Here is a 14,331-nt window from a genome sequence, read left to right as displayed (position 1 = left end):
CCTCTGTCATGAGAAAAATACATAGGCTACAAGCCTCTGTCTGAAACTGCTAGTCACGGCTGTCATGCTAATCTTCCAGTTTCAGTATTTTCAGTCAGTTACCAGGAACAAGTATGCAGCTAGTCAAACCAAACCTCACTACCGCTATACTTCTTACAGGTCAGTAGAGTATAGATGTCAGAGGATCAGCAGACAACGATCAATTTCAGAGAGAGGTCACCAGTGTCAACCCATATATTTTTATAATGATAGGTTTATTTTATAATTCATGATAGATTTTCAAAAAATGAAAATGCATGTCTAGTTCACCAAAACAAGACAGCAATGCTTACCTCTTCCAGTGTATGATAGTCTTCATAGTCATACTTTAATATGGACCTTCGCTTCCTCTTTGCTCTAGAAGGACTCTGCTTTTCAATTACCTGCTGCAAGTTACTTACAAGAATCCTAAAGAAGAAAAACACTGAACATCACCGAGATGGGGTAAAGGCTGTATACTTCTACATAACATATGTTCATAGAACTACTTAAATGAAGCAAACCTGTATTTTGCCCATTTAGGGAGTGATAGAAAGGTAGGTGTAGGCTGCTGGGGGATGAGGGGGTTGTAAATAAAAGTGTATTTCTACTTTTGCAGTCAAATTTGAGAAAGCCCCTCTATATGTTATATTTATCTATTCACACAGCATACCTAAAATAATTAAAACAAATATTTCTTACCTTTTATATATTTTGTTGCAGCAGGCAACATGGCTGATTCCAGATTTTTCTCAGCACCTTCAGTAATCTGTCCTTAAAGAAAGACTTAGGACTAACATTTTAGGATTGTGTTTCTCTCATTAACTTAATTATCAAACAATAGAGAAGCTCCTCACCTATCACAGCCCCTCCTAACATTATAAAAGAAAAAGAAGCAAGTAGAAATGTTAACCCTCAGGAACCCAAGTAAAAGCAATTTAAACTGCAAGAAGCATGTTTTCAATTTTTTTCAGCTTATGCTATGTTAATGGGAACATGTAACAAATATAAAATAGGTATTATCCCAATTTGGCAGCAAAAGTGGAAATACACTTGAACGACTTGAAGACCGGGGGGTTAAACTCACTTCCTGGCCAGGCCATTTTTCAGTATTCAGCGCTGAGGTACTTTGAATGACATTTATTCAGTCATGCAATGCTATACCAAAATTAATTCAATATCATTTTTTGGGGACAGATAGAGCTTTCTTTTGGTTTTATCTAATCACCACTGGGGTTTTTCTTTTTTACTGTATAAAGAAAAAAGTATGGAAAATTGCATCCCTCTATGTATGATGATTAATAATAACATAGACATGCCAGCTGTAAAATTCTGTGATTTTTGAATATTTACACTTGCAGAACATTCACTCCCAGCTTAGAAAGGGAAAAATTACTTGTTTGCCAAAGCATTGCATCTTGGGAAGGTTACATCAGCATAGCATTGCTGGGAAATCTCATCTCAGTGAAAGGCGTTTTGCTCCCCTGAGATGATGTGCATGGTCACATGTCTAGCCACATGTGCCGATTTTCAGGGAGTAAATAAAGATCTAATAACCTGCCCTTAGTAAACATGGCCACTGTCAGAAAACTGGGGAAGAAAAGAGAAATAAGGTATGCAAAGAATAAAAATCCTGCAATTTGTAGATTGTGTTTGTAGATTGTCATTACTAAACATTGCTAAATGTGTGTTTGTTGTTGTTTCAAAGATAAAGGTAAAAGGTCCACTTTAAGTTTCAAATATGTAACTAAAAAAGGTCTGTGTAACCCAAAATTACTATGGAAACATAACATTTGGCATTGACTGTATGCACATCATTGGAGATTGGTGTATCTGCCATATCAATCTGGAGTGGATCAGAGGAGGTGAAATCTTGACACTTCTGCAAAATCCTTACTTGTATTCCATGTTGGCTTGTCGTAAGTAGGTAAGCAGGGCCTCAGAGCTCATGTTGGAAGCGTGGACATCGGTTATTATGTCTTTCCAGATGTTACTGATGCTGCTGGGTTGCCAAAGATCCACCTACAGTGTAGGAACTAACCTGTAAACCATGCACGTAATGGAGAAGGACTGATATTGATTGACATTTTTTGCTATGGGTGTTATTCAACACCTTTTTGTACTTGGCCTCAGGAGTAATACCAATTCTAAGTCACAATGCAGTTACACATTACACTACAAAGGCAAATGAAGATTATGTATGTAGAGAAGGCCAGAGATGGTTGGCTCACCAACCATGAGACCTTAATTGCACCCCCATTACAATTTGGTTTATTCTTCTTGGCAGTGTGAGTACTCATCCAAGTATTTAGCTGGAGTAGCTCAATTAATTTTCCAAAGGAAGAGGGCACATCCTACATGGATCTTGTGACAACAACCAGGGAGAAGGCTGGAATGTGTTGCCTGATGATTTTGTTTTTATTAGGTAAAAACTCTGTAGGCACCTACCTGGGTTTTGAGTCTTGCCTTATTAGGGTCTGTTCAGGAAAGTAGGTTAGGTTCTGTTCTGTAGGTGGGTTCCCTGTCCACCTTTACATCTGATACATAAAAGGAGAATGTGGACCCCTTGCAGGAAGAGTAATTCTGGGACTCTGTGTATGTGTCCATGCCAAAACTCTGGAGTTGTGTCATTTCCACCGTGGGAAGGAAATCCTTAAAGCAATCTGCTTGTGGGCTTGCATTCTGCCTGGTTCTGCCATTTTGATCTCTCACAATATATACATATACTGTATAGATGGTTGAGAAATAAATGGCATGGTTAGTGGTTGCAGTGTGTTTTGCCCCCTCAGTGCCTCATTTTGTTTGTGACCTTTGTAAACCCCTTTTCTCCAACACCACTAAGCAGGAACAGGCCTTTCAAGCTCCGAGGTGACAGTGAGAGTATCCCGCTAACACAGACCCAAGTTCTGACCCTAACAACACAAGTAAAGATGTAAAATTATGCAGTTATAATGAGAACATTCTGGAAACATGCTGTTACTTCAGAATCAAGTGCTAAAGGTTTTTCTTCAACACTTTTCATTCATTTCCAGTTGAAGACAAGTCCATTGTTGTAATTAATGAATGCAGCTGCTTAGTACATGAACCTTTACAAGGATGCTCTAATTATACCTTTTCCCTTCACTGTTTGATATCGTTATGCCCAGTACAATTAGTACATGCTTTAAACTGTGAAACAAATCGCATTGCTTATGCTAGTATAGTCAGAGGTGATCATTGTTCTAATAATCCAGGTTTGATCATTAGTCATGCTGTGTGATAATCACAGTGGTGCTGCAGGCCTCATGCTGAGCACTTTATCATTGCTGTTTCCGCTGTATTTAAGTGTGACTTTATAAAAGGTGAGGCATAATAATACTAAAACAGAACTTTTTTTTTTACCAAGAATGTAAATACAGCTATAGCACACTATGCAATTGCTTCAGGTCAAGCCACATAGGTAACGTTGTCACGTTTTGCCAGATATGTTCATGGTATAGTAGAAGGGTGTGGCAATGCCACAATGTAATTTGGCAACATTGTCCCCAGTAACACTCAGTTAGAGGGGCTAAGAGGTTCTAGGATGTTAAAGCTTTTCCAGGGAAGAAACTGACTTTTAAGTTCCTTCCAGGTTTTCCGGACTATAGTGGGTTGGAATCTCTATTCCTGGGGCCAGTTGTTGCCAATGACCAGTAAAGCTATATCAGATGGCTGAGAGCAGCCTTATTAGGAGTCTGGACCAGAGCTCAAGGGAGTTGTGTTGGAGTTGTGTGTGTGCAGGAGGCACACGGACACAGGCAGACTCAGGTGCCCGCTGGACGCACGTGGAACAGCCAGGGGAGGCTGTTGGACACACTACTGGAGAGCAGTGTGTGTATAACAACAAGGTGTGCTGAGAGGCTTGGAGCTGAGGAAAGCTACTGAGCAATACTAAGGACTGTATATGCTGAATAAAGCTGATTATAATGAGAAGTGCATGAAATGTTGGCCATTGTGTGAGCAGGAGACTATCATTCATGTTGCTGCTGGAAGCTGTCTTATGTAACAGGGAGGTCTACCTTGTTGATGGAAAGAGACTTTTTGTGTTTGCCCTTAATAAACTGCATTTTACTTGCATTTCCTGGCTACAGTCGAGTGTCCTTCTTACAGTATGTATAGATCAATAGCTGTGAGCACCAGAATCTTGGAGCTGCTATGTTTAGGTTCTGGACTATGAGGATTTTGTTCACTGTGTCTGGTGCAGGAGCACAGCGCAAGGGGTTAATTTAGTGTTTAAGGATTAGTTTATAGGCCAGTTTAGTGTTAAAAAGTAAGTGCATGTTTAACAAACCAACATGAATCAACTCCTGACATCTCACAGCAGGGGCGGACTGACCATTTGGGCAGTCGGGCACTGCCCGAGGGCCCGTGGCCAGTATGGGGCCCGTAGCCCCCTGCTCCCCCATTACAAATTGCCTGTTTTTTGACCCGCGCGCGGCCTGCTGGGATCGGCAGTCTTTCCAGCATTCCGGGCCGAGGCGCAGTGGGCAGACTGATGGCGAGAGCCGCGGGACGGGACACAGAGAAGATCCGGGCCGTGGAGAGGAAGGCTATGGAGAGGGAGGTGCGGAGTGCTGAGAAGGGTGTCGGATGCTGAGAAGGGAGCCCGAGGAGCTGCAGGCAGCCAGGTACGTGATTCGGCAGCCTGGGGCCTCTGTATAAAATACTGCTGGTATTTGTAGTCCTCTATAGCAGGTGCCATTCTGCATTGCAGCAATGCAGAGTGGCACCCTCTATAAAGGACTACAAATACCAGAAGTACTTTATACAGTGATGGTAAAGTATTGGTGGTATTTGTAGTCTTCTATAGCCTGTGCCATTCTGCATTGCAGCAATGCAGAATGGCACCCTCTATAGAGGACTACAAATACCAGCAGTAATTTATACAGTAATGCTATTGCTGTTTAAAGTATTGGTGGTATTTGTAGTCCTCTATAGAATGTGCCATTCTGCATGGCTGCAATGCAGAATGGCACACTCTATAGAGGACTACAAATACCGGCAGTACTTTACACAGTAATGCTATTGCAGTTTAAAGTTTTGGTGGTATTTGTAGTCCTCTATAGCATGTGTCATTCTGCAGGGCAGCAATGCAGAATGGCACCCTTTATAGAGGACTACAAATAACAGCAGTAATTTATACAGTAATGCTATTGCTGTTTAAAGTATTGCTGGGATGTGTAGTCCTCTCTAGCCTATGCCATTCTACATTGCAGTAAAAAAGGATGCACCTATACCACACAGCTCCTCCTCCTTCCCACCGCCTGCACAGCAACGGTGAGACCCAGCCCTACGTACCCTCCGCACAGCCATGTTCTGACCCTGCCGCCCACACAGCCCTGGTGAGACCAGCACGCAGCCCTGGCGAGACCAATCACGCAGCCCTGGCGAGACAAGCACGCAACCCTGGTGAGACAAGCACGCAGCCATGCTGAGATCCAAACGCAGCCCTGGTGAGACAAGAATGCAGCCACGGTGAGACAAGCACGCAGCCCTGGTGAGACAAGCACGCAGCCATGGTGAGGACCACACAGCCTTGGTGAGACCCTCACAGCCCTGGTCACACCACTGACCTCTGCACTCTGTGTTACAACTTACCTCTGCACTCTGCATCACACCGCTGATCTCTGCACTCTGCATCACGCCGCTGACCTCTGCACTCTGCATCATGCCGCTGACCTCTGCACTCTGCATCATGCCACTGACCTCTGCATTTCAGAAATGTAATATCTAAAATTGATTCCGCTGCATTAGGTACTGTGCAGCAGCCTTCTGGGGAACCACATGGCGCCCGCTTACAGAGCTTCTGTGGCCTGCACATCTTCCCCTGCTGAGACCATCAACAACCATGGAGAGATCCAGCCGCCCGCACCCTCTGGACAGCCATGTTCTGACCCTGCCGCCCAAGCAGCCCTGGTGGGACCCTCCGCACCCCTCCTGAGACCCTCTGCCCGAGACATCTGGCTGGCACCTTGGAGCAGAGCACCAGCACAGAGTATGTACCAAATTCATATACTATTATTCTGCATTGCTGTATAATGTATTGGTAGGATTTGTAGACCAATATAGCTGATGGTATTCTGCATTAGAGTGTAAGCTTCTCTGTACAGAGACTGATGTGACTAGCTCAGTGTTCTCTGTACAGCACTACGGTATATGTCTGAGCTATATGATTGTATAAATATAATAGTGTGTAACTGTGGGGGGGGGGGGTTTGGGGGGCCAGTGAGATCTGGCCCCCCGCTCCAAGCTCACTCCTGTGATGGACTACAATCTCACATTCAGTTTATTAATTTGTATGGAGATTGTAGTCCATCCCGGGAGCGAGTTTGGAGGGGTGGCTGCTTAAAAACACACAGACACCATGGGGAACAAAAGTAGCCACCCTCCAGAAGGAAGGACAATTCAGAGATGATTGGAGGATCTATAGCCGAGTGATACACAAATAGGATACAGTTTGGTCAATAGTTAAGGTACTTGAATGTATTTGTAAGGTTTATCTCCCGAGTTTAGTGTGACTTTAATGCAGATATGCTGACTTGTCATTTATATGTAGGGCAAAAATCCTTGCGCTGGCCCTGCTGCCCCCCCCCCCATAGTGCCCATTTAATGGTTCTGGTTTGTGACCTGCAGTGCATTGGTTCTGGTCTAAGGTCTAGATCATTCAGTTCCCCTGTCAATTCTCCTACTAGTTCTCTGGAAATGTACCCAGGATAATTGGCAGAACTGCAGAATCTAGGTCAAAATAGCTCACTTTCCAAATCCCCTATATTGGTCTAGATTTTTAATTCTCCTACCAATTCCCCAGCAATTAAGTTTAACTTTCAGTGAATAGACCTGTTATTTTAAAAATATTGTGGAGAACTAATTCTGTAACACAGCAATTTATATGTGGGTGGAGCATGTGGGTGGGTGGGGCTTGTATATGGGCAGAGCACAAGGGGGCCCCATAATCATATTTTGCCCCATAATCGTGTGTTGTCAGTCCCCCCCTGTCTCACAGTACACAAAAACAGATCAATTGTTTTTAAAACATGTACTTTTATAATTAAAAAGCAGTCCTTGAGCTACAGTCAAATAACTTTGCCTAGGCAATGATGATGCCATCAATCTACTGCAGGCAGTATGAGGCTTTTTCGTAGTCTCCTTTTCCTCAGTGATCAGACTATAACACTGTAACGTTGTAGCAAGTCACTTCAGGAGGTAAATGCTGCCCATGGATTTTACCTGAACTAAGGTGATGCTGTCTTTGTACCCCATAAACTAAAATAGACCCCAACACACTAGGTACTTACCTCTGACATCTCCTGCCCCCTTCTAGGTTCACTTCCTCAGGGCCGAAATCTTCTCTGGTGCTAGCACCGCTTGCGGAGTGACTCCCCGTAGACTTGAATGGGGATATCTTAGGATCTCTAGTGTAGAAGTATGGCCCCATTTAAGTAACATATCTGATGCTAGGTGATGCTAGGTCCACTTTAATAACACATTCCAAACACATGATACCAGTGATTATGTGTGAAATCCAACACCAATCAAATTCCGTAGCAACATATGGGTTGCTACATTTTGCTGTTTAAATAAGTTTCTTAGCTGTCCTTCACTTTATATTAGATAGAAAGCCAGTCATGAAGAACTATTTCTATGTTAAGAAAATTCAACAGAATGGTGGTGGTGCATGACAGGGGTCCAGAAAATGTCAAATACACTACCTGGCCATGAAAAAAAGGGCACCACCTGGATTTACTTTTATGATCTGGGGTTGCTTCGGTTGGTCAGTTCTAGGTTCAGCAACGTCATGTGCCCAAAAAATGAGGTCAGTTGCCTACCTGAATATACTGAATGACCAGGTTTTTCCATCAATGTATTTTTTTCTTCCCTGATTGCACAATAGGCATATTCCAAGATGACAATGCCAGGATTCATCGAGCTCAGGTTGTGAAAGAGTGGTTCAGGAAGCATGAGACATCAATGCCACACATGGATTGGCCACCACAAGTCCAGACCTTAACCCATTTGAGAATCTTTGGGATGTGCTGGAGAAGACTTTATACAGTGCTCCGATTGTCCTATCATCACCACGAGATCTTGGTGAAAAATGAATGCAACTCTGGATGAAAATAAGTATTGCGACATTGCGCAAGCTTATCGAAATGATGCTACTGCGAATGCGTGCATTGTGATCCAACGAAATATTAGAGCGTGTAACTTCTTTTGGCCAGGCATTGTATATTAACAGTTGATTAGAATACAGAAATATTTCAGGTTTAGAGAAATACTACCACCCATTTGTGAGTACAGTCTGTCTTAAACAGCACAGTAATAGATCAACTTCAAATAACCCAATATATCAAATACTGTATGTAACCTAATTCTTCTCTCAGTACAAAGAAAAGGGACAAAGAGCAGTAAAGGTCACAGCCAGATGTAAGAAATGTATGGCCGCAGGCAGTGTATGGAAATACTTTTTGTACTAAAAATGAACACAGCATTCTAGGTTTAAAAGTAATCCTTTGCACCCCCGAATTAAAGTGGAACTTCACTCCCTCTAACCCCCAACCCCCCCCCCCACCTTTTTCGCTGGGTAATTTACAAATAACATACTTGCCTATAAATCCAGAGGTGTACAGTAGAGATACAACACTCCATTGCACCTGGACCCACACCAACATATTTGTCTTTGACATCAAAAGGAGCCAGCTCTATCTTTAGGGTTCTTCCAAACAACCCCCTAATAATGTGTCACGGTGCATGTGAAGTATAGTACCCCGAGGGCTCCTAGGTAATGTGGGTAACCCAGGAGGCTGCAGGCAACTGAATACCTCATTCCTGCCTAGCTGAGAGTCCAGGAAGTGGAATAGGCACACTTTGCTATTAATATAAGCACAGTATGGAAGACATTCTAATACAGAAGAACAAGAAATTCAGTAACAGTACAGATTATTGTTTGACAAATTTAATGCAAAACCAGTTTTGGGTGGGCTGATTTCTTCATCACTTTTATTCACAAGAATAAAAAGAAGCTGAATGACTTACTTGAAGCTGTTGGTACATATGCTTCAATTCATCAGCCTCGTCATCATTCTTGGGAACAACTCGTATTACTTTGTCGCTGTAAAAAAATTTAGCAAGAGGAATCAACATTTGGCTATAAGTAAACATTTGAATTATACATCACAGTAATATAGTCTCATTGCTTCTCTAGATCCTTGAGTGACAGGTATCATCGCTTATATAATGTAGGAAGGCAGCAGAGCAAATCATTACTTTGATTCTTCTTATTAAAAGCTGCAGCATTTCTGATAGAGCCCACCTGACTTCTTGGTTGATGGACATGCATGTCTCTGGCCACCCCTTTCAGTAATTGGATTTCGGTTCTTCCAATAGTGGAGGCTCAGTATCACATTTGGGTCATTACCTAGGGCAAACTACATGCAAATGCAGCCTACCTAGGAATGCCCACTTTTCCAGACTGGCATTTACCCATGAAGGCATTTTGATATTTGCATAACCACTTGCATCAGGGCTGAGGTAGGGTGCTGTGACATTTTCAGGAAGCTATGTATTGAACAATGCTGGCTCCTGCTACCAGCCACAATTTGCCTACACTGCAAAAAGTGGAACAGAGACCTAGTGATGACATCACCTGGCCTAAAATAAGGTATGCTACAGAATAAGACATGTCAAAACATAAAGGGTTTATTTAAAAATTGTATTTGCATGTTCATGGATGTGGGAAAGAGTTACCAGAGAAAGCAAAATATAAGCAGATTGCACTTCAGGTTTAAAGGGGAATTGAACTGTGGAAACTGTGCCCAAAAAGGCTGGAATAGGGTAAAGGACCAGTGACCGATATTGCTTGTGGTCTCCTTGTAGCTGATCTTTCCCTATTACTTACTTACTAGGCCTTGCTCTGTACATTAATGTTGTGGGGGAACAGCCATCTTGGTAGAGGCCAGGCTTTTGCTTTCTCATGTCAGCGCCTCCAGCAAGAACAACAGTCTGAAGCACATCATACACATGTGTGTTATGCACACATAACATCAGCAAATCTTATTCCAAATCTCAGGAGAGTAGCAGTCTGAAGTAGCAGTACCTTAAATCTCACTCTGAAGGCACTGGCCGAACTACCAGGGTCCTAGCGGTCGCATATGCAACCAGACCCTGGAGTTCTGCCACTTGGGAGGGGGCCTGGAAAGAAAGAAGCGGACTGGCCCACCCCGTACTGACAAGGCTTATTCAAAGCCACCAAGACGGAACAAATTAGACAAAACAGTTCTAGATGCAAGACTTTATGAATTGTCTTATGCAGCTCTTGCTAGGGATATGTTATATGTTAACCTAAATTAGGTACAGGTTTACTTAACAAGGTAGTTTAAAGTAGGATGACTATATGCGGGATGAAACAGACCACAAAAAAAACAGAATTGATTACTTCACTAATTTAACCGGAAACCAACTGATTGTAATGGGCTGCGCATTAAATGCACAGTCATTGTATTTTACATTTGTGTTATTAAATAAAACCAGATTTTCTTAATGGGTGAGCTAATAATAATATGGAATATTTATCAGAGTGGACTTTTTTTTAATAATCCTTACTAATCTTAAAATATTTACTTAAGCGCAAGAACATTGCCTTATTTAAAGGCAATACAACATATTTACATTAGTATATTACAGAACATTAGTTTAAGTAAACATTATTTAATTAAAGGCAAGGGCAGTGTTTGTCTCCAAATGAAAATGGAATAAAGAATTGGGCAAATGGTGATTATATTGTAAAGTTGATCAAAGTCAGGAACGCAGGCATAAACTTTACTAGAAAGAAAAATCTAAAAAGCATGGTGCTGTCTCTTGAATAGCCACTAGACATTGTTAGAACAACAATATTAATAACTATACAAGACTGGTACAATTTTAATACATTTTCATCACTGGAATGACATTTGCTTTCTTCACTGCCCTTCTGTGTCCTCCACCTGCTGGCTTCAGCAAGCCATTCCTCTGAGTGCCTGCCAACATGCACAAGGCCCCACCAGATGGTTATCATATATACTGTAAGCAAGAAAGGAATCGGGAAATCTAATAGCAACATCAAATATTAGATGATTTTAAATGATTGGAAATCAATTGATACAAATACAATGACATTTTGTAACTTCTAATAGCTGCTTCATCCTGCCTTGAACAATTCATTCTGATCATGTCAGTGAAAGGCAGTTTTCAAAAGTCACTTTTCGATATGCACCTAATGGTATAATTCCAACATGAATATGGAGCACTCAGGTGTGTAGAATTTTTTTAATTTTTTCCTGTTAATCAGCAATGTACTGAGGTAATGTAATGTAATGTAATGTACTGATAATGTGGATGGATTACTGTAAAACAGATGAATAGGAATAAAAACTGACAACCTATGTAAAAGAGAATATATCTGCTGATCACACACTATTGGCTGATCTCTCTTCTACTCATTTGGCTGTAGTAGTCTTCAATCTATTCTGTTTATTTTCTTTTCCTAATTTAGGCCGGTTCACAATATAGCGTTGTGCTAAAGGCACAGTACCCCTGCTTTAGTGCACACTATGCACTTTAGTGAATTTGCATTGAGGTGCTGAGGGGTAAAAAAAAAAAAAAGTAGTGCATACAGAATGAATGGCAACATGCTAGGACACACTATGGTACAATGCAATTCACTGCACGCTAGGTGTGCTGGTGCATTGCATTGACATCCATTCTGAATTGCACTCCAGCGCACCTACTGGCAATGTGGTGCTATGGGGTGAAAAAATAGTGCAAACAAAATGAATGTCAGTGCACCTAGCGTGCGATGCATTGCGATGTGTGATAATGTAAAGGTACCGGCAGTGATACATAGCTGGCAACATGACTGACAGGAAATACATCATTCATCATATTGACATTTAGGAGTATTATTATAATTCATGTAACATAGAAAGGAATCAAAGCCAATCATTACTTTGATCTTGTTTTTGATGTCTGGAGTCTCCAAATTCAAGTACAAAACTTTATAATGATGATAGTAATAATAACAATAATAATAATCAGAGTAGGGAAGGGTTGGACCCCCTGTTTTTTTATCGCTGTTTTTGTCATAGCTGGGGTGATATGCTCTCTGTGTTTATCCTGGTGACCATTGCCACCGGGATTGAAAATGACAAGAAATCCAAACTGTTTAACTGATTTCCCTTGCTTTGCAGAAATTGCCCTTCACTCCCTGTCGCATCTCTGGCACAGAAAGTAGGGATGCACCGATACCAAGTACAGTACTCTGTACAAGTACAAGTACCGACACTTTTTGAACTCCAAGACAAGACTAGAGAAAAATTAAAAAGTTAGGAGGCAGCCGTCATTTGTAAGGAGCACACGGAGCTCCTGGGATTTGTACATCCCTGTTTTAATGTATGATTTTGTTTTTATAAATATAAATAAAGGGATGCACAGATACCAGTTTTGCGACTTGCCCAAGTACTTACAAGTACGAGTACTGATACATTTTTGTTTATTGTCATGTGACAGTTTTTCTAAAACAATACAGACTAATGATTTCAGGACAGTGGTGGAGTGCCAGAGCCAGGTCCCAGCTGCAACCCTATTAGTTCTCATGAAAACGCCAAGTATCGACATTGGTACTCGAAAAGTATCGGTGCATCCCTAACAGAAAGTAAAGGTAAATCTCCCCAATGATACATAGACGGCAAAAACAAAAAAAAGACAGGGGTTTTAACCATTACCTACTAAAAACGCTTACTTAAATTCTTAAATATTTTAAAAAATGTTCTCAAAGAAAAAAAGTTTTACAAGCCTGTGCCCATCTCTTGATGGGCTAATCTATCTATAATAAATCTGTCTATACTGTGGTTATTCATTAATTTTATTTTCCAGAAGTATAAAGCACTGGCATTTTAAACAGCAGGAAGGAGTTTCGAGTCTCAGAAGAAGTCCCAGTCAATTACATATTGATTGCTGAGACACCAGGAGGAATCTAGTGCATACACAGGGAGAACAAACAAACTCCATGCAGAAAGCATACCTTGAAAATAAATGAATTCAGGACCCCAACCAATGCTATCTATCTATCTATCTAATATAAGGTAAGTGAATTTTCCTGTTGTAATGATATATATAATGTGCTCTGCACTGGCATAATATCGCCGACTGTAGAAGTACAACAATTACTGTAAAAGGTTACTGGTAAGAAGTCTGTATATGCAACCATTACTTTGCTGGTTCGCCATTCTGTTCCTTACATGTCTCTTATGACAATGTTGTCCTATACAGCGGTTGTAATACTGTAAATCCCCTCTGCCATCCATTACTTTCATTATATTTTTTTACCATGCAATTAAAACACTTACGCATGCAAATTGCTTTTTAAATGGTGACTCAAGTGCTTAAAGCTTATTTAAAACACACAAATTGCCAATTACAGAATACATAAAACTCAAAGGTTTAATTGACTGGGCTCTTGTTATATGGGATCTCTTGCAATGACTGAAGTCTGGGTGACTTTGAGGCCACCTAACACCGTGGTATTGCCTCACAATGCCACAATATATATATATAAAATGTAGATGGGGTCAACCATGTTAGCCTATTACCTAAGCATTACCCAGCAGTTCTTAAAGCAGTTAAGCCAAAACTCAACATATATTTAACATAAGGGTATAATAACATTCCTGATGGGATAGAGTTATAGGTAAAGGTGGAATAAACCCCTTCATGACTAGAGGTCATTAAAGCCTTAGAAGCACAACTATGCCTTGACCTGGCCATACACCAGTAGAATTTTGTTTTAAAAAATGTGTTTTTGGGACATTCATTGGATCTTCTGATAGTTATGAGGCTCAAATTGATGATCATTTTCGACCGTAGTGATAAACAAAATCAATGGAGCAGGATTGAAAATTATTCTCAAACAAATTAAATTCTTCCCTTCCCAGGATCGAATGTTAAAACCAAAGAAAATGTTTAATGACATTTGTCAAGTATCTGATGTCGGGGGCGTGGCTTGGACATGGCGGCGTAAAGACGCGAGTTTGAGGAGCTCTGCACCCTAACGGCCCATACAGTGGTACCAGTGACTTTACCGACCTTATCTATGCATGTCGAAGATCCGCGACACCCAGCAGACACCTAGTGAGCACGGCCAACCGGATCTTTTCCGTTTCTTTCTACGCTCAGGTACGGCCCACAGCTCCCGCGCGGCCTGCTCCATGGGGCCTATGAAAACCGCCACGCCGGGTCCGGCCTCTAATACCCGCTATGGCCGGC

At 41.5% G+C, this 14,331-nt stretch overlaps 1 protein-coding gene across 1 annotated transcript in view; it reads right to left on the bottom strand.

Annotated features, from left to right (window-relative positions):
* Nucleotides 1-14,331, bottom strand: part of CPA6 (carboxypeptidase A6) — a 106,569-nt gene that overhangs the window by 26,803 nt on the left and 65,435 nt on the right. Inside the window, exons 2-4 of the mRNA XM_018554225.1 lie at nucleotides 9,070-9,145; nucleotides 1,916-2,040; nucleotides 333-447 (exon numbers count right to left, since the gene is read on the bottom strand). Coding sequence (XP_018409727.1) covers nucleotides 333-447; nucleotides 1,916-2,040; nucleotides 9,070-9,145 — 316 coding nt within the window. The remainder of the gene's footprint in view (nucleotides 1-332; nucleotides 448-1,915; nucleotides 2,041-9,069; nucleotides 9,146-14,331) is intronic.

Source organism: Nanorana parkeri, unplaced genomic scaffold (assembly GCF_000935625.1).
Source record: "Nanorana parkeri isolate BGI_ZX_2015 unplaced genomic scaffold, ASM93562v1 scaffold147, whole genome shotgun sequence".
NCBI lineage: Eukaryota > Metazoa > Chordata > Amphibia > Anura > Dicroglossidae > Nanorana > Nanorana parkeri.
Note: the sequence above shows the minus strand (reverse complement) of the source record. Positions and strands in the feature narration are given on the sequence as shown.